This window comes from Plectrocnemia conspersa, unplaced genomic scaffold, assembly GCF_051122295.1.
Source record: "Plectrocnemia conspersa isolate PC_06_02 unplaced genomic scaffold, ASM5112229v1 ptg000002l, whole genome shotgun sequence".
Lineage (NCBI taxonomy): Eukaryota > Metazoa > Arthropoda > Insecta > Trichoptera > Polycentropodidae > Plectrocnemia > Plectrocnemia conspersa.
In genome coordinates, this window is record NW_028277166.1 from 6,915,911 (window position 1) to 6,936,129 (window position 20,219).

General features: G+C 33.2%; 2 protein-coding genes and 1 long non-coding RNA gene across 3 annotated transcripts in view; 1 reads left to right on the top strand and 2 right to left on the bottom strand.

The window, feature by feature from the left end:
* Window positions 1-13,620, bottom strand: part of LOC148237493 (uncharacterized) — a 61,247-nt gene extending 47,627 nt beyond the window's left edge. Inside the window, exon 1 of the mRNA XM_088205062.1 lies at window positions 13,340-13,620. Coding sequence (XP_088061188.1) covers window positions 13,340-13,353 — 14 coding nt within the window. The 5' untranslated portion in view covers window positions 13,354-13,620. The remainder of the gene's footprint in view (window positions 1-13,339) is intronic.
* On the top strand, window positions 8,397-8,757 carry LOC148237495 (uncharacterized). The gene is made up of 2 exons (XR_015812607.1): window positions 8,397-8,506; window positions 8,579-8,757. It is a non-coding gene; the product is annotated as an uncharacterized LOC148237495 (long non-coding RNA).
* Window positions 13,621-17,829: 4,209 nt separating the features above from the next.
* On the bottom strand, window positions 17,830-18,423 carry LOC148237496 (uncharacterized). The gene is made up of 2 exons (XM_088205232.1): window positions 18,337-18,423; window positions 17,830-18,267 (listed from the first exon to the last, which is right to left on the bottom strand). Coding segments are annotated over exons 1-2 (366 nt in total). The 5' UTR covers window positions 18,338-18,423; the 3' UTR covers window positions 17,830-17,902.
* Between the last annotated feature and the right edge of the window lie 1,796 nt (window positions 18,424-20,219).

Consider the following 20,219-nt stretch of genomic DNA (forward strand, 5'->3'; position numbering starts at 1 on the left):
ACAATGTTGCAGTGGCTTGGAAAACGTCGCGTGGAAATCCTCAATATTTATTAGTTAAATATTTATTTAGAACGAACAAGTTGCACACCCCCTGCTATGGATATACAGAATTTCAAAGCGTTTAATGATAACTCTCTCAAAACTGGCCACGGCCGAATCCTTAATTAATCTCTACTTTCTCCTCACGGCAGATGACACAGATCGCAAAAAATATTCGTTTATCATGTTACCGTATGCACAAACGTCAGTGCAAACAATGGCTTAAAACTATAATACATACATATACACATCCCGTAAACTACGTTTACGTACTACCATTATCACCACCATAGATCCTTCCTCCCGCTCAATTCCAAGTTTACACCGCCCTTAAGCGATTTACGGCAGTCGGATTTGCGAATGCAAATGCAGATTCGGCTTTGGAAAGAAAAAAATAAAGAAAGACAGGCCGCGGCGCCCAGTTTTTGTGTCACGGTCTCGCGTTCCACGTACGTACGAGATTTTGACATTCCTCGTATGTTGGGTACGTTTCGCGAAAAAAAATTACATCACCACGCGCTCGCGACATGGACGTGCGAATCATATTCGCGATTCATCACGGCCGAGAATTGACTTTCCGAATAATGAAGGAAAAAATCCGCTTCCGAGCTAGCGCGGACGGAAGAAAACGGTGAAAGTGTGACGTTTCGACGGCGTAGAATTGCCGAATATCACATTATAATGATTTGGGTGATTTAATTGAATGCTATAATAGCGTAGCATTGCACTGATGTGGCCATTTATAATATGCCACTTATTACATGCCACACCAGCGCTGCATAGCATGTAAGGTATTTCACTATGCGGCAAAATCGAATGTTAATAACTCTCTAGTGTCATATCTTATTAATATTTTTCTTATTGTATAGCATTGAATATATATGCCTGTCAATTTACTATGTAATCGATTTCAAAAACAATGAATCGTATATAAACCGGACTTATCTGGGGCATTCCTGGATGCATATATGCGCACGCGCGGATTCCGAGAAGAAAGGTGGACATTCTATAAATATCTTGTAAAGAAGATGGGCGATACGCGCCGCCATTAAGTGGTTAAGCCTCTTCGAAACCTGTACACATGCATTGTAAACACAAGCGGGCTATTTTGAAAACGGCATAGCGCGAAAATAGAACGGAACGGTTTTTATATAGACGACGAAGCGCTACGATAAAAAGTGAAAGGCATATTATTTAGTCGTCGTCAAGCGACGAACAACTACTGCCGTTTTTCACTTATGCCAATACGATACCTACGAATTCGCAACTCGGTAAACACAAAACGGATAACACTAACCGGATCGGTAGAAATGCGAAACGTCCGCGAGTACAATGTGAAGAATGCTTTCGTTTTTACGTTATTTGTCTCTTTCTCTTATTCGCGAGTTCAATTTTTGCGATGGCGGAATTTGGCCGCGGTCCAGGCGAGAGACGCGAGCCGCGCCTTGGAAACCCCTGACGGTTTGCAAGTGAAGCAACAAAATAAAAATAAACGTTTGTTTTCCGAACGCGCAGGCAAGCGACTGAACGAATTGTGTGCAATTATAATACACCATTTCGCGTCAACTTCATTTATTAGGACGAAAGCCATAATACTATTTGGAGAAAAAAAAATACTAGGCTCAAAAACCTGTACGATGCAACGTCCTATCCAAAGTAGGAATTGCCGACCTTCGTTAGAAGTTGGCACGTAAAAGACACACGAGAAAATACTAATAAGGAAGAATCGAGAAGGCTTTCGCCTTTGTGACACAGAACCTTCGAATGATTAACGGTATTATCACGATCACCCTATAGACAGTATTTAAGAGGTCATCAATTGAGATTGATTGTATCGAATAAATTAAAAGCTAAACAGGTGTCAAATTGGATTTTTTTTGTTGACGGAACATCTGTTGCTACCGCTGTTTTTTAGCAGAAAACTTCGTCGCACTCGGACTGATTTGATTTACGAGTCTTTAAATATCTCCAAAATACAATTATGTGAATGGATAACTCATAGGAGCGTCTTCTGTTATTATGAAAACAAATATAAGTTGTGATTTTTTATACATTCATAATTTTTAGACTTACGTGTTTATACAAACGTAATTATTCACAGCAGTCGAAATATAAACCGAATTGCATAGCTCATTAACAGCGATTAATGTATGTTATTCTTACAACTAATACCTTTACTGTGACAGTATTACATTCCGCAAAACTCAACGAAGAGAACATAAAACTAACATTAGAGTGATTATCCATTGAAAATATTACTTATTTAGAATATATAATTGAATTTAAACGCTATTGTAGTAAGTAGACTAAGTAAACAAAAAAAGTGAATTAATTTATGCAAAGCATAGAGTTATTGACGCACGATATTGAAAAAGCATTCGATACAGTACGAAACGGCGAGCAATATATAAATCCCCAGATTATATTATTTACGTAATACGTTAATAGCTGAAAAGTCAAAGCAAAGTGTTTTATATATTAATAATGAACTTGCGATACCGCATAAAATGACATTCCATGCTCGGGCTGCTTCTTTGCATTTCACACACTAATATTACTATTTTTTAATACTAACTTATTATTGAACAATGGCGACACGCCACTATTACTAGTCTATTAATTTTCATCATAATAACATCGTTAAACGATTAACCATCACGTGCTCTATGATTAGTCGGTCGCCCTAAGAGAAGAACCGATATGCGTAAGTACACAGGGCGGTATTGGTTTGCTGTTCTCGATGTACTTTTTTATATGTATGATATTTCACTGCTACTTCAGCTCATAGACCATGTAATACCTAACCAGTACGACCTAGCTCGATTTTAAATAAGCATCACTATATTTATCCGTGATCAATCGGAATAATAATTACCAATTCTAATCTTTCAGGTAAGATATAAATTTAAAAACACTAAGATACATATGGACTTCGAACTCAGGTCTTTCAAGCATTAGTGAACTACAAATACCCGAAATACTTTAGAAAATTATATCGGTTGCCGATCCCTTTCACTACTGTTATGGTTATGTATGATTTATTTATTACAAAGCCTTGCCTTGTTCTACGTAGTTTATAAGTTTTAATTAATACGTGAATTTGTTTTTATCCACTGACTACAAAAAAAACTAATTGCGATTAATTTTCAAAAACCTTCATATTATTTAATTATTAATTCTAACAAAAAATAAAATGTATTATTTTTAGTTTGTATACAACTCTTGCATACACCTTTTAAACCTGAGTAAATAAATTGTAGAATACGTAATCATGTCTAAAGAGCTTGCCGTTATTGCGGCTCTAATACTGTCTTCATATTTAACATAATAATCACTTGCTTTAACAAAAAAATTATCACATAAACTTGCCCATTGTTCAAAGTGAAGTAACACAAGTAATATACATATATTGTAATATATGCTAAAGACTACGGCAAAATCAAAACTTCTTTAAAAATAAATATCACGTCTTCAATATGTTGATATAGCTATCCTAAATTTGAAAATCGATTATAATATGAATTATAAAATACACTTCTATTTTATATTATTAATTTTATGATCCTCTTGTAATGGTTATAAACCAGTATTTGAATCTGGACAACTAATTTTAATTTAGCTCAACATATTTACGTTTGTTTATTTTTTATAGTTACCTATTCAAGTGTTATTTATTTATTTGAAAGGCGATTATAATAACAAAAAAAAAACAATATGACTATGTTTGTTGCAAAATGTGAACAACGAACGTGCAGATCTTAACAAGGTGAATATTGAAAAAATGAGTACTTATTTATATAAAATCCAAGTTTAATTATTTTTTAAGAACAAGAAAATTTCAGTATATATATGTATAGTTTTGCATGATTAAATTTATAGTTGAAAATAAGTCAGTATTAAATAAAAGCTAGCGGGGAAGTGATAGTGATCTTTTATACAATTAGCAGGTATTAAGGAAAACAGTAAATACACATACAGTTTTAAATCCGTTGCTTTTGATTACTTTCAAGTTTCAGCATATACAATTCAAATCAAAACTGAATATTTTTTATTTATGTAAATTTTTAACTGGATTAATCGTGAGTCGTTTATCAGGTGAAAATACAAACGACGCCATTCGTGCACATGTAAAAAAGAAATTTATTGCAGCGAGCAATGTGTTCTTTTGAAGCAAAGGCAAAAATACACGTGAACAGTTGGTTCGTTTCGGCGAATTAGATAACGAGAGTTCGTTTTTATCTAGGAAAATTTTCACGTGTAAAGAAATTTCATAAATTGCAATAATATAATAATCGTCGAGAATATACAGTGACGAATAGCGAGCAGATACGATCTCAGTTTATTATGTAATATTGTAATAAATGCGAGTCAATCAAATCAATCACAAATTTATCAAGGCGATAAGACTCAGTTTATTTATTTTTATTTAACATACATATAAGATATATTAGTACTGGAATATCATTAGCTAGTAGTGTCATGCATGCGCTTAAAACTTATAAGATAAATTTTAAACCACGACCGACTTTCCGTATATTTGCTAACCATGAACGTCATAATTGTCCGACCTAACTTCTCAGTTACTGGGTTAAATAATTTCAATTAAAGCCAAGTAATCGCATCGTATCTAACAATGAGCTTTATAGTATTAAACATTAATATGTTAATAAAACATTCAGAAATGTATGAAGATTGCACTATTTTATCGTATCTTAATGCATTCGTATAATAATAAATTTTAATTACTTTTTTTAGCAGTTTAATGATCGCAACAATGCTAATATTGAGAATACCATCGCGACATGTGAATACAGTAAAGGACCTATTGTGAGTGCGAGTATTGGTATTGGTAAATCGGTTAAGAAATGGTATTGACCGACGAATAAAAATGCATGTTGCAAGTATCTATCGGAAAAGCCAGCGTTCAAGATAGTCTTTTCACATACAACACGGTGGAGAAGGCAACGGAAAACCAGATCGATATCCCATTACACTCTAAAATTTCATAAGTGGCTCTCGAGACAAATAATGTATACAGATCATAATATAAAAGGACACGTTTCAGAAAAAGCTCAGCGGTGGCACTAGTGTTGTATATTACTAACAAATATTGTTATTTATAACAAAAATCTTGATTTGTTCTCGGGACTCCTGTTATTGTAAGTATAATAAAAAATAAAGTAGAAATATCATATATTTAATAACACAATTTTCCCTAAAACTTGTTATACAAACTAGTAGATTTTTATGCATATACAGCAGTTAATGAAATATAATTCATTTTTAAGTAACCGTTAATGAACGCACACGCCTGTAAATGCGAATTTGAAGTTAAATTCCTCCATCGGCGATAACAACGAACCGCAATTAGCAATCAAACTGTCTGTTTATATGCGTGCATTTAATTAAATGCGGCGACATTTTATCACCGATTCGGTGACATGTGCGCGATTGGTCAATTCACTATCGTAAACGCAGAATTGTGCGATGTCACGTCTAAAGGTGGCCCCCGCACATATTGTTGGGGAGAAACAAATAATTTGTCAATCGACGTTTGCGTGTTTTGTCAAACGTGAGGACGCACGCAGTAATGTCTAGCAAGCACCAAACATACATTGCATTCTTCGAGACGTATATACCAAATACCCCAACTCGGAGGGGTTGTTTGAAGTCGAACAAGTTTTGGGGGGTAGCCAGCGGTAAATGTCAATGCAGCAGTAGTAAGATATTATAGTAGCGGCGGTCTTGGACAAATGTATATAAAATAAAATGTTTTACCGTTCAGCCTCTCTCTCACAACAGCTGACGGCGCGTAAAATAAAAACTGTAGAGCTCGCGCAACGAACTCTATGTCTACAATTTAGCAATTCTAATTAAATAGTATAATAGTATATTATAACTATATAATAATAATCCAATAATATGATGACTGGATTGAATTACAAACGTAAACATTGTTTGAACATAAAATAATGATGGATTGGCAATACAAATGAATACCGAGCGCCGTTTTACGACTGCAGACACAGACAACAATGCTTTGACAGATTTAGTGAGATATTAATATTCATCGGTATTACCAGTTTCATTAAGGTTCGCCTGTTATTTGCGAATCGATTTTTATTAGTACAAAAATTACTAATTTAATCGCAAGGGTAACACTCATTGAAAAAATATGGAAAGGTAACCTAACCGACAATAAATCGCGAATAAAATAAAGTTATTCAATAGCTGATATAACCTGACCTATTAAAAATAACACATGTAAAATATTCTGAAAGAAAGATACAAAGCCAATAAAAATGTAAATGTTTATGACCAGGTAAACTACGGAAAAAGGGTGGCGTTATCATGTAGTAAGGAGTTGCAGGCCATCCGTTATCACTGTTGAACTCGTTTAAAAAAATGTTAAAAAAACTGGGCGCGGCGGGTTTTCTAAATACACTAAATATCAATCACAAATAAAATGCTTTCTGTAGTATACAATTAGTTGAGAAAATGTTCACCGGTTCAGTGAGTATTTTTAATAGTTAGTGTACAATAACATCGTTCAACGGGTGATCATCAGGTGCTCTTAACCATTCTAAAGAAATTTTCAAAAGTTTTTCAGCATTTCGCACATTCAGCACATTTATTTGACAAATTATTTTTTTAAATTAAGTGTGATGCTTTTTTAAAGCAAGAAAGCTAGATATTTGTTAATAAGTTATGCAATAATAAGTCGTCCTTATTTGCCCTTGCGACTTTGGGGTTCTGGTTCTCAATTTCTGATTATGAATTTTTAAATATTTATGTATTCTAAATAAGATACCCAGGATCTTTAAAAAGAAATCCTACACGGGAATAAAATATTTTAACAAAAAATGCAATCTGGAACAAAAAGTCCGTAACCAAAAGGCTTCCATATTCGGAACATAAATAATTCCTATATTTACGATTACCCTATGAAATGTCATTTTTATGCCATATCTATATAATTGTTCTGAAGCTTCACCTAAAATATTCATATAATAGTTATCAGCTTCACTACATTCAAATTCATGTTTGATAGTATAAAACATCCTTCTGGACTATAAATTAAAAAAAACACTAATTTTAATATATAATTAACTAATAAATAATAAAACCATTGTAATATAACTTCAGTCCAAATAGGTGATATGTCGCAACACAGACTATTGTATCAAGTACCATTTTTCACACTAGGCAGACCATTTTGTATTAATTCCAGATGCTGAATGAATAAGTATTTGGTCGTAGAATATTTTTTTTTCTCTTTTTAAACCATTACCTGATATTTCCAGAATAAAAATACACCAATAATAAGTCTTGTCTTGGACTTTTAAATTCAAAGTCTGGCAGTTATCACGAATAAACGGAAAAATGTTTTATTTCAATGAATTCTACGTGTTTACTTACGACTCTTGAGAAAAAATTAGAGTAAGCTTTTATTGACATTATGTCTAAAAATAATTATTTTTAATTTGATTAAATTATGCACATATTAACGAAATGGAATTTAACGTAGCTTCACATATAATAGAGTATATATCATGTCAACCAATGTATGCGGAATGAAACAATCTGTTTAAATAAGATTACAGTGCTGCAGTCAAAGCTCGATTCGTTCATAAATTATTTACGTACCATCACTAGATATTGGCTGAATAGTCTCCTCGCGAACTTCGGTAATTCCATGCAAGGTTAGAATTGTGCTGAATCAGAGCGATAGGATAATTTGCGGGACTCAATTGACTTTACAGAGCTGAACGGAGGAGGTATGTGCGCCGCCCCGTGCTTTGGGCAATCAGGAAAATTGAGAAATTCTCTATAACCGGACTATATAGACATAATATATAATATGCTCGGAATAAATTTGGTAAATAAGATGCGAAATATGTGTAAATCGCATAATTAAAAATACAATTCAACTTAAATTAGTTAAACAAAAGAAATGGAGCATTACAATAAAATCACTTTATCGTAAGATTGATTCCAACTTAAAAATCGAAACATTTTCGACCATTATTCTACTTTAGAAATCTGTTCATCGTGGCAAAGCCCCAGTTACGTCCTTCACTTGGTCTGAATACTCGGTCCTTAATTCATTACGTTGTTAACTACTCTAAATTACTTAGTGCGCCACAATTCCCAATCCGGACATACCTACGTAGAACTTTTGAAAACCGAAACTTGCGACACTCCACTTCGATACGTGATTGTACGTGAAGCGTCCGGTAATTATTTTTTATACCTCGTTCGACCGCATCGACAATGACGAAAAAAAAGTTCCACCACTATACACATCTCACTCATAGAACACAACGAATAATTGATTAAAAGCGTATCGACAGTGCCACTTTTTGAGCAACCGACGATCACGACGAGTCGTTTTCTATTCTCCCGGGAGAAACTGTAGGCAAGAGCGACTTTTTCTAATAGCGAATATTATGCTTCGCACAAAATTGTAAGGAGGTTTTATTGCGGGCACACCAAAAACCAATGTTTTTTAGATTCAAATAATAATTGTCTTCCGCAGATAGATTGTCAATAAGTCACGTTGCAACTAATAATGGATGTGACCCAGAAATAAATAAAAAAAATAAATCGGAATATGTCAAGTGCAATGGCAAACGCTGTGAAAGATATGGAGAGACCGGTGTATCACCACAAGGTTGGTATAGTCCGATATTTAGTTTACTACATCGATATGGAGACAATTAAAATAAAAAAAAACAAAGAATCAATGCCTTCGAGGTATGTATGGTGAAGGTATGAGAAGAATGCTCCAAATACCATCGAGGACAGACTGACGAGGATACTTTGTCGGGAGAGAAGAATTTTTGGAGCGGCTAGCTTTTTATACATTTTTCAACACTACAATTTTCATTAAAAACAATGTACATATACAAATGAAACAGTATAATAAATTGTAAAAACTACCTAGTTGTTAGAAAAAAAAGTAGGCCGCGCAGCAAAATTTTTTGACGTTATTTTCTTTCAAATTTTATTATATAATAATAATATAACACAGCAACAATATTTTATTCGACAAGAAAATTATATAGAACATTAATTACATAGCAAAAATTAGCGTTATATAGCGCAAGGACAATTTTAAGGACTGAATTGCCATAGTTTTTGCGTGCGGCATTTACGCCAGTGACGAGCAAAAAGAAAAAGTATAAATATAATGAAAAAACGCTATTTGGTATAGAAATTTTCTATGATGTTTATCTAAACGAACATTGGCAACCTGTGCAAATTGACAATGCGACTATCGGTGTTTATGTTTCTTTTTTGTTATTTCGCAAGAGGCTACTTTTCTTTTTTAATTTCATGGCTTTTCTCGGCTTTCGAGAGCCGATATTTATTAAGGGACCGCCGCACGGGAAAACATAATGGAAAATCTGGGTCAAATTTACCCGAGGCGCAATATTCGACGATTGAAAGCCAGGACGGCGAAAAAGTGGGGTAATAAAATAGAGTAAGGACACGGGCGCGCGTCTCTCCTTTGTTGCCGAATCCGTCGTTATCTTCTTCTCTTTTATTTATATTTGATTTGGTACACGAAACGTTGAAACGCAGATGTGTGTGTGTGTTAGCGTTACGTTTTAAGATTGCACACAATACGTCACGGCAACTTTACGACAATATTATAAAATCGTTTTATAGTCGTTTGATATTAATTTATTGTTTATTTTTCAATACTAAGATAAATAAAAATCATCGTTAGATAACACTTTATAGTTATTACAATACGGGGTGTGTAAGTGGCGATAAATTTGGGTACGTATAGCTTTGAAATATTTCATCCACGGGGGTTTTATCGCTGGAAGCTCCGTTGGAAAGTAATCGAATTAGTATATCAAAAGCAGAGAGCTTGCCAGACATAGTATATGTGATTTAAGAATTCATGTTTAACGTAATAATAAAGCGCCAGAATAACGTATGTACATACAATTTGCGCTGATATAAAAAAACATTCACTTAGTTTTGTTTAATTTATTTAACAAGTTAAGAGGTTATTTGTTGTATATAAAATTTAACCACATGGAATTATCACAAACGTTAAAATAATTAGTAACTTTCAAGTACACACTTCATTATGGCGTTTATGTTTTCTATTGTTGCACATTAAAACTCTCGAACATTAAAATACATTGTATGTACATATATCATCTTATGCAGTTTTTTTTGTCTAATTTCAAAATGTCGAAAATCACCTAGTTTTTTACATTACTAATATCAAGTAAATGGCAATTATAGTTATTATAAAATATATACAATAACATTGTCTATATTGTTTTACTTATATTTATGTAAATATATATTTTTTTTCTCCCTTGAGAACCGCTTATTTCTATGAAGTAAATGACACGATTAAGGTTTTGGGACGCGCTGCGAGAAATTGAGGAATTTATGACTTTTTCGTTTAGAATTGCCCTTTTCTTTGATGGAAATACCACGATAAGAACGGCGCGGGAATTCTATATTTTCCCCGAATACTACCTATTTGAAAAATCTAACGATGATTTATGAAACACAAGAAAAATTTTAGTATCATTTATTAAAACATTAATTAAACTATGCTCATTATTTTATTAAATATTTTAAATATAAATACATTTTATAATAATTAGTGCAGGTAAAAAGACAAACTACCGACCACCTGATCATATGAAGGCACCATAATAATTATTTGTAATTCAAAGATTTTTAACATATTCGTGATTAACGACTCCGGGGAAATCCTTAAAAATATCACATTTCTGATGTAATTGGAAGCTCTTGCAGATTTAATAGAAAGGCTGCAGAGATTATAGCATTGATTTTAAATATATTATTTTTCATAATCTTAATAATATTATTACAGTCACAGAAATAGAGGAGAGTTCCGTATCTTTATTATCTATGATATCGACCAGATATACTGATTTTAATCTACACAATGCATTTATTTACAGTAACAACAATGCGTACGTGGTATTTATTATTCAGAATACGCCATTCAATGATTCTCGGCTGTTTGTACTAAATTTAAATACTAATACAGTGTTTCCAAAACATTTCTGACTTCAATAGAAATGTCAATAATTTCCTTTTAGCTCATCAACAATTATTTTATAAAAAGTATATCGAGAAATAACATTGCAAACTGAAGAAGTTTGCGATTTTCTCAAAACTATGGCTATCTCACTAAAAAATATGATTACAGTTTATTGTTGTAATACTAAATATAGTTAAAATTCGTAGTTAAAACGATTCTTTTTGATAACCATTACAAATATACGATAATAGGACCTGTACAAATGAGGAGAATAACAAACAAGATGTGTTTTTTATATGTTAAAATAATTGCATTGCAGATACACTATACAATTCCCCACACAATAACCCGCCCTTGGTGGTAACTATAGATCCTTAATCAAATACGGCTATTTCCCTAAAAAAGTTTGGCCGTGTAACACAATTTTTTTGAACGTGTTGCTATAAAATGTCGAACATTTTAATCACGAATTGTTATTTAATTAAACGAAATCTTTCAAGGTTCAATATAAACATTAACAAGAATATACAAAATTTGTAATAGTAAATAAAAAACAAACTGAAGAATTTCATTGTAAGCAATTTTACTTCAAGTTTTGAAGAAATAATATTGTACAATTTTTATATAACATAAAAATTAAGGCTTTTTTTTTAAAGGCAATTCGGATACTATCTTTAACCGATTTCTGTATTGTTAATAAAAATGCTTCTCAATCAAAAATTTTGTAGCTAATGTAAAAGATAAAAAAAACATATTTGTCTTTTCTATAAATTCAAGGGGTCTGAAATAATGTTGAATTTTCATTAATGTAAATCCTACTACTTAAAACGGTTTTTTTAATTCATTAATAAACATTTTTAAGTCTAAAAATAGTTATAAACCTGCACCATAAATTAATATATTTACTGATTTTTCGATGATAGAGAAATTGTGATATTGTTTTTCAACGGATTACTGTACTTCGTTTTTAATGTATGATCGTCCTCCTGTAAGAACATGTTTACGATTAGTACATGTTGACTCTGAAAACATGATAGCGGTACTAGTTGTGCAATTTTGTTATTAGAGCCTTTATTACCCAGATATTTAATTTTTATTCCGTTTGGGGTTTTTTATTTCGTTTATTTGAACGAAAATAATACAGTTCGAAGATATAACGTTTCATCTGAAAATTTTCACTATGGGGGTTTGAGAGGCGTTACAAAGTTAGGAAAGCGATACATTTTTGGAACAAGTCGCCAGGGTGAATACTTATTGTTTAAGTACCATAAATTCCATTAAAAATAAAAGAGGACAGGATCAGATAAAATAATTGTTAATGTTTTAGGAATTATTATAAGTAATTAGAACAATTATATATGTAATAAGATTTATCTTTGCTCTAATATATGCAGCATGAACGAAAAATATATCCCTCCCACCGGAGAAGAATAATAAATGAGGCCATACAATATTTTTTTAAATTAAATACAATTTAGATGAGGATAATGGGAGAATACTTTTAGGTAATTTACCTCCGCACAACTGTCAGATTCACTTTTGCCGGTGAAGAAAAACAACTCGAGACAAAATAATGGATAGTCAAATTTACCTTTGCTCTAATTTCAGGTGGATAGCATGAACGAGAATAATTCACTTTCACCAATGAAATAAAAATGGAAAGCTTCAACTAAATGTAACGTTATCATTATGGTGATGATTTAACCAATCATATAATATCAATAAAATAAGTAATTAGTACACTAATAATACATTCTTAAAACAACTAGATTATTACAATAATAATAATAATAAATCGGGAACAAAGGAGCTCTGGGGGGCGGAGGCCCAACAGGTGAGGCAATTCGCCGCCCCTCTCCTCGCACTGACCCGCTTCGATCGAGAGCGCTCTTCGAGTGTCGTCTCTTTCGCACTAGTTACGACAGCGGTACGCTAGAGCGAGACGCCACCAAAATAGTATTGCACGAAGAAAAAGATGGAGTCAGGTTTTAAATGGCGTCCAGTAGCGGAGCGCCGGGGCGGATTCCTGCGGTGACGGCTCGCTCGAGCGTCGGAATAGAAAGCGACGACGCGTTAAGAGTCGGAGAGCGACTCGTCGCACGAGAGAAGATCGTCGAGAGCAGCTCCGAGGCTGCGCCCTCGAATCCTTATCGCACCGTAAACATAAACAAGGAGACGCCGCGGATCGAAACGCTTCGGAGATCGGGAGGAACAAGGATCGAGGAATCGAGGGACCGAGGACTCACTCACCGTCGCTTCTTCATGAGCCCCGGCCGAGCGGCGCCGCGGGAGCCAGAGTGAGGTGTCGCCGGGCAGAGCGCTCGTCCATCTTCCGTCGGCCGAGGGAGGAGGTCGGACGAGAGAGGTCGTCCGTAGGCGGGGCGGGGCGCCGAATATCCTGTCGTCTGCCGTGCGGTGTCTCGCGCTCAGAGCGCGGGCCCTACGAAGGCCCGGGGGCCTTCGCCACCTTCTTTACGCACAAAATGGACCCGTCCGACCCGACGTGCTTCGTTACTATTACGCTAGGCCCCAAGACTCGACGGTCGACCATTGACGGCCAGGGCGATCGTCGCGCCCCACGACGAGCGAAATTAAAACTAAGACTAAAACTTATTAAATAATTAACTTAACTTAAATTAACACGTATCGATTCCTATTGTAAAAATCACAAAATTTGTTTTTTGTACATCTGACTTTAGCTTGTTCATTACTGTAGTTAACCCTTTGCCGGCCGCGCCATTTCAACCTAATGTATCGCCCTATGCCGCGTATTTTTAGATTTAAAAATAAAATATATGTCAAGTGTCAAGGTACAGATGAATGGCCTCTGGGCGACGTTCTCGGTGCATTTCATGTCCATTCTTGGCAGTTAAAAATCCAAGTGCTACAATGAAACAATTATCAATTATTTTTTTGCTTTATTAGCAAAATAAAAAGTATAACAAAAATAAAAATATCGTTGATAATAATAATATTCATGTTTATTCCATTTTTATGGGGCAGGGTCGATCAATTTCATATTACAAACCTAAAAACCGAGAGGCATCCCTACGTTTCAATTTATTTTATTCGTTAGATACTAACACAAATCATATTAGTCAAACTCCACATTAATTATCAATTGTGATTTATACGTTTTATAAGAAAGGCGCAAGTCACTATTGGCAGCCCTGGTGACGATGAATAATAAAACATTTATTTAAGCCGATCTTAAAATATTTATTCAAGTGGTTATAATTTTAAATATTTCTTCAGATATATCACTATTTACCTAATTTTTTTTCATATTATTTATTAATGTAACTAAGTTTGTTTGGCGAAAACCACTATAGTGGTCCGCGGCAATGTAGTGGTTAAAAAGAAGGTTGGGCTCTTTCCAAGTCACTGCCGAAGATTCTTAAATCGTGATGTTTCTATCTTGGATAATAAAGATAATAAATAAAGTTGAAATTATTCAGTGTCATCATTAAAAGCAAGCTTAACCACTTGGGTGCCGTGGACCCACGGGCGGGCAAAACTTGAGCAGACCACCAATGCCGCAGACCCGCCGGTGGGCTCCTGGTTGTATGCAAACACTACGCGTCATATTTACATTTTTTGTAACTGAGACCTCTTTGGGTGCCTTTATGTAACTAGAAATGGTTTTAAACATTGGTATTTACTTTTAATTACGACGTTTTGACAGCATATGCCACTCGATTGTTTATCGAAATATCATACTCAACAATGCCTGGTTGCACTTTGTCCAACTGAGTTCTTCAAAGACTATCACACGAAGGACAAGTACTAATTGTGATTTTAAGTTCTTAGTGACAATCCCTACATTTTATTGTGATTTTTTTACCATAGTTTTTTAATATACCAAAGAAGCAGTAGATGAAGAAGATAGCCGCATTCAAGAATTCGACCGTAATTTACCAGCAACCCACTCATTTTATTGTGATTTTTTTACCATAGTTTTTTAATATACCATAAATTAATTATTTAAAAAAATACTGGAAGTGCCAACCCTGACAATAAAAAATACTGTGTTTTTCCACTAAATTTGGAGTCAATTGATAGAGCTTGTATAAATCCATAAATCTTATTTTACTTTATTTATAAGGCTTTGTTTTTTATTTTAAAATGTGCGGCATTGCGGTGACGTTTAACTTTAAACTCGCGGCACGCAAGTGGTTAAATACTGCCAATATAAAACATTTTTATTCTTAATAATTTTATTTTTGTGGCTCTTTCAATAAAATTTGGCGCCGGGATGGTGACGGGTGGCAAATAGACACAGATTGAGCCGCTGCAGTAGTGTTTTATTGGTTACTAAAGTTGTTTACATGGTGAAATAGACGATTGCGGAATGACCCGCAACGGACCCGTTGCGAGCCCTACCATGGTTGCCATTCAAGAGAATAACTGTCACGCCAGTGCTACTCAAATGCAAGTTTTGGCCATAAGTAATCTAGGCTCCCACAAAGGCATGTAAGTATAGTCCCAATAGGGCCGGCCTTAGCTTATTTAGCACCCTATAAAAAAGTTTGCCTCCCCCCCCCTCTATCGTCGGGAAAAATATATTATAAACAAATATTATTTCACTATCAATTATTTTTCATGATTAACAGACATTCAAAGATTTATAGTCCATATTTACATTAACTACAAAATGCTTTTTAATTTAATAAATTTACACAGTTTTGACCTAACAGCAGGCGCAATCTGTAAGATATTTTCCCTTTGAACCATGCAATTGCACATTCTTATCCCTCACTCGCTCTCATCACTTATCACGCGAACGAACGAAAGGTAAAATATCTCACCGACTGGGCCTGCCTAAAATATAATATATCTCAAAAACAGCAGCGAAAATATCTGTATGGTAACCACAGGACAAATACTTTAATGGTAACAAATTATAGCGTGCATAGTAGAGCAGCAAGGTGCATATGGTAAAATATATGCTTTATTATACAGGGTAGTTAGTTAATAAAGTATATTTAATCCTTAGCTATACAGATTTGGCAACGGGAGGCGACGCGTAGCAATTAAAATTAGATTAAGTCGCTGTAGTAGTATTTTATTAACGATTTAAAGTTACATGTTGTTTATTATTTATATACAGTGAACGGGGCGCAATATCGAATATTCACGAGTCATTTTATCTTCTAGATCAGCTCCGCCTTTTGTCCTGTTATAAAAATTAATCACCGGTGGTCGCTTGTTTAGCTGCCTTCACTATAAGTGTTAAAAACTATTGTTCTGAGCAATAGAACTGTTTGAATTTTTTTGAAACATAAGACGTCAAGCGCATGTTATCAGCAAAACCAAACATACTACTATACAGTTCTTTCACTTAAGAACTCCTTCGGTATTTAGGGCTTGTTAGCTCTCAATGTACCGGTAAGAAATAAATCGTTTTGTAATTGAGCTAAAGAAATAGATGTGAAAACATTGTTTGCTATAATATTTCTCTTGATACCGTTATATTTTGCTATCGTGTCCTTGATGACTCTCATAACTTGATTGACTTATCTTATATTATTTATCATGCCTATGTATACTTGGCAATATAGAATGTAAGATGTTCCAGCATCGGTAGTTTCCCAAATTTGATATGAACTATAAATAATGAAAATTTGTTATTACTACTTTTATAATAAATATTAATTTTAAATATGAAGAGTACTTACTTTGTAATTGCAACAATCTTCGTCTGATTCTGATTCGAACATATCAATCACGTCTTCGTTATCCGAGAGAAATTCTACACCTTACGATTTATCGGAATCATTATATATTTCAGTAATCGCTATAAATATTTGTGGGGCCTGTTTATATATAGAACTTGGCGGCACATGGGTAACACTGGCGTAACGGTTTTTCTCGACAACCCTCGGCTAAGGTTTCTGTAAACCCGGAGTTTTTAAGCCCGCCGGGTCCGGGTCAAACATTTTGGAAACCCGGCGGGTTCGGGTCCAAAATTATTATAATATACGAAAAAAACGTTTTTTAAATGTTAATTACAAATTATAATATGTATGATAATAAAAACAAAGATAAAGAATTTATACGAGTAAACAGCTTTTATACATAGGTTATTTTAAACATATACATTATAAAAATATAATAATTACATATGTAGAAATCAAAAAATATACAAAGATGAAGAAAAAACTTCGACTTCACAAATCTTTTTTCGATTACCGAATATTTTTCATGACTAATGTTTCATTCAAAATTCCTAATACAATAACACAAGAAGGCATGAAGGAAGTAATAAAATCAAGGTTCAAAACGACTTACCGAGACCACTTTTTAATGATTGTTTACAAGGTTACTCCTTAAATGCTTATCCCAAGTGTAGCAGGTAGAAATACTCGCCTGAGCTTGCTCTGCAAAATTTAAGCTAATGGAACTAAATTATAAATTAAAATATCAAATAAAATCCAAGCCCGGCATGTTTAGATTCCGGATTTTAGGGACATTATCCGACCAGGTCCAGGTCGAATCGAGTGGAGTCCAATAGCCCTACCCTCAGCACGTTCGCGCGCGTCGCGGGCTCGTGTTCCTATAATTGTATATTCACATTTAAATTTAAAAATTATTTAAATAAAATGTAATGTAATCGATGATGATGGGGAAAGTTGGGAATTTTGAATGGAATGGAAAAAAACAGTTTTGGGAACTTTATGAATTTATAGGGGAAATTGACTATTTTTTTATAGAGGCTAAGAAATAATAAAACAATATTATAAATAGTAAATCATTTAGTTCAGCAAGGTTCAGAAAATCCAAATTCAACGTATTTATACATAATAAAATAACCTAGAACCCGCTCCGCATCGTTAAATCTAACCATAGGTCTACGAGAATCTGTTCGAGTTCCATTTTTGCCTCAGCAAGGTAGTACTTCTCGTCATAGGTGTAAGCATTTTCGTTGATGTTACCACCTTCGTTGGTGTCAACATCTTCGTTGATATTACCATCTTCGTTGGTGTCAACATCTTCGTTGATGTTACCATCTTCGTTAATGTCAACATCTTCGTTGATGTTAATATCTTCGTCATGTTCAGAAGGCTCTTCTACAATTGCCAAATCTATTTCGTCAGCCAATATTTTCGTCCCATTAGCATCATCGTCATCCTCTTCTACTGCTAAATCGTGCTCGTCTTCAAATAAATCTTCGTTCACTGCAAAATAATATCAAACTAGTGAGACATTCGTACAATGGGTCTGAATACTATTTTTTTGTTCCCTACTGTCACTTTCGCGTGTCTTCACCCTCGGCGCAAAAATTAACAATGTTTTGACACAAGCCGTTCCTTCGGTCGCCACAGTGTTACCACACTCGATAATAGAAACGACGAAATATGGTCGATTACTAGAGATGTGCCAGTGAAAAAACCCCGGTTTATTTCCAGGAAAATTCTGGAATTATAAAATACGTAAAAAACAGATATATATATATATATATATATATATATATATATATATATATATATATATATATATATATATATATATATATGTATAAACATATATCTGTTTTTTACGTATTTTTTATTTATTATATAGTAATATATTTATTTATTATATTAAATTAAGACAATCGTGACTTAACAGGTTACCCCAAAGCTTCACCGTAGCCGAAAAGTATATTATTTATTGTGTATATATATATATATATATATATATATATATATATATATATATATATATATATATATATATATATATATATATATATATATGTATATATATATATATATATATATATATATATATAAAGATATATATATATATTTATATTTATATATATATATTTATATTTGAATGTGTGTGTAATATATATGATTTGTAATTAAATGGTCAGAATTTATTTATTTATTTTAATTACAAGTCATATATATTACACACACATTCAAATATAAATATATATATATAAATATAAATATATATATATATATATATATATATATATATATATATATATATATATTTATATTTATATATATATATTTATATTTGAATGTGTGTGTAATATATATGACTTGTAATTAAATGGTCAGAATTTATATCAAATTCTGGTCAGAATAAAAATCATATTTCGGTAAGAATTTTATTAGCAAAATGGTCAAAATAAATATTAAATGGTCAGAATTAAAATAGTAAACGGTCTGAATAAAAATAAGAAACGGTCAGAATAAAGTAGCTTGCTGCCATAGTCACATATTTTACGCAGGAAACTCGAAAATAACCTATTTTATTATCTCATTCCAATTGTGGTATTCACATATGCATCTTCGCTTTTTGAACAGTTAGTCATAGTTGGATGATGCTGGACAATTACAAGATATACCGAAATGAGAACAAATCGATACAATATTATTAAATAAAAGGTTAGGTTGTTTGGTTCTACAGTGAAAGTCGGCGCGAGCGGGAGCGAGTCGCCATGTCGCCCTTTCCTTTATAAATTTGTAATTATTAATAAATAAAAATTATGCTATAAAATGAATTTTGTTTTATCTTAGAATGTTACACCTTGATTATCATTCACATAAATTTTACCATTTAATATTAATTCTGACCTATCCGATTTAAATTCTGACCAATAAATATAAATTATGACAATCTAATATTTATTCTGACCGCTAGTATTCTGACCGATGTATTCTGACCATTTAATATAAATTCTGACCCATGCAATATAAATTCTGACCAAAACCATGTTAAAATTCTGACCCGAAAAATACGAGCCATATTAAAATTGTCTTGGTGTGGAAGCATGACCCTGCGTGTCATTCGCTTGTATAGTGTCGCGCGCGTGCATGTGTGTGTAAATGTGAACACACGGGCCAACACACGGGCCGGCCAATTAATTTAAGTGCATAATAAGTTTTGTTTCCTACATGTTACCAACAATACGATGAAAAATGTTTGTTTATTGATATAATTAGAATGTTAAAATCATGTTAATAATACATTTATAATTTTAAAATATAAAAATTGGGTATTTTGGTGGTAATGATGTGTCAAACAGAGTAAGTAGTCAAAAATTGTATCGCTAAAAACACATGGCGTACAGCGAATAATTAAGAATTTACCGGTCGGCGGTGTAAGGGTTAATCTCAAAATTTTCATG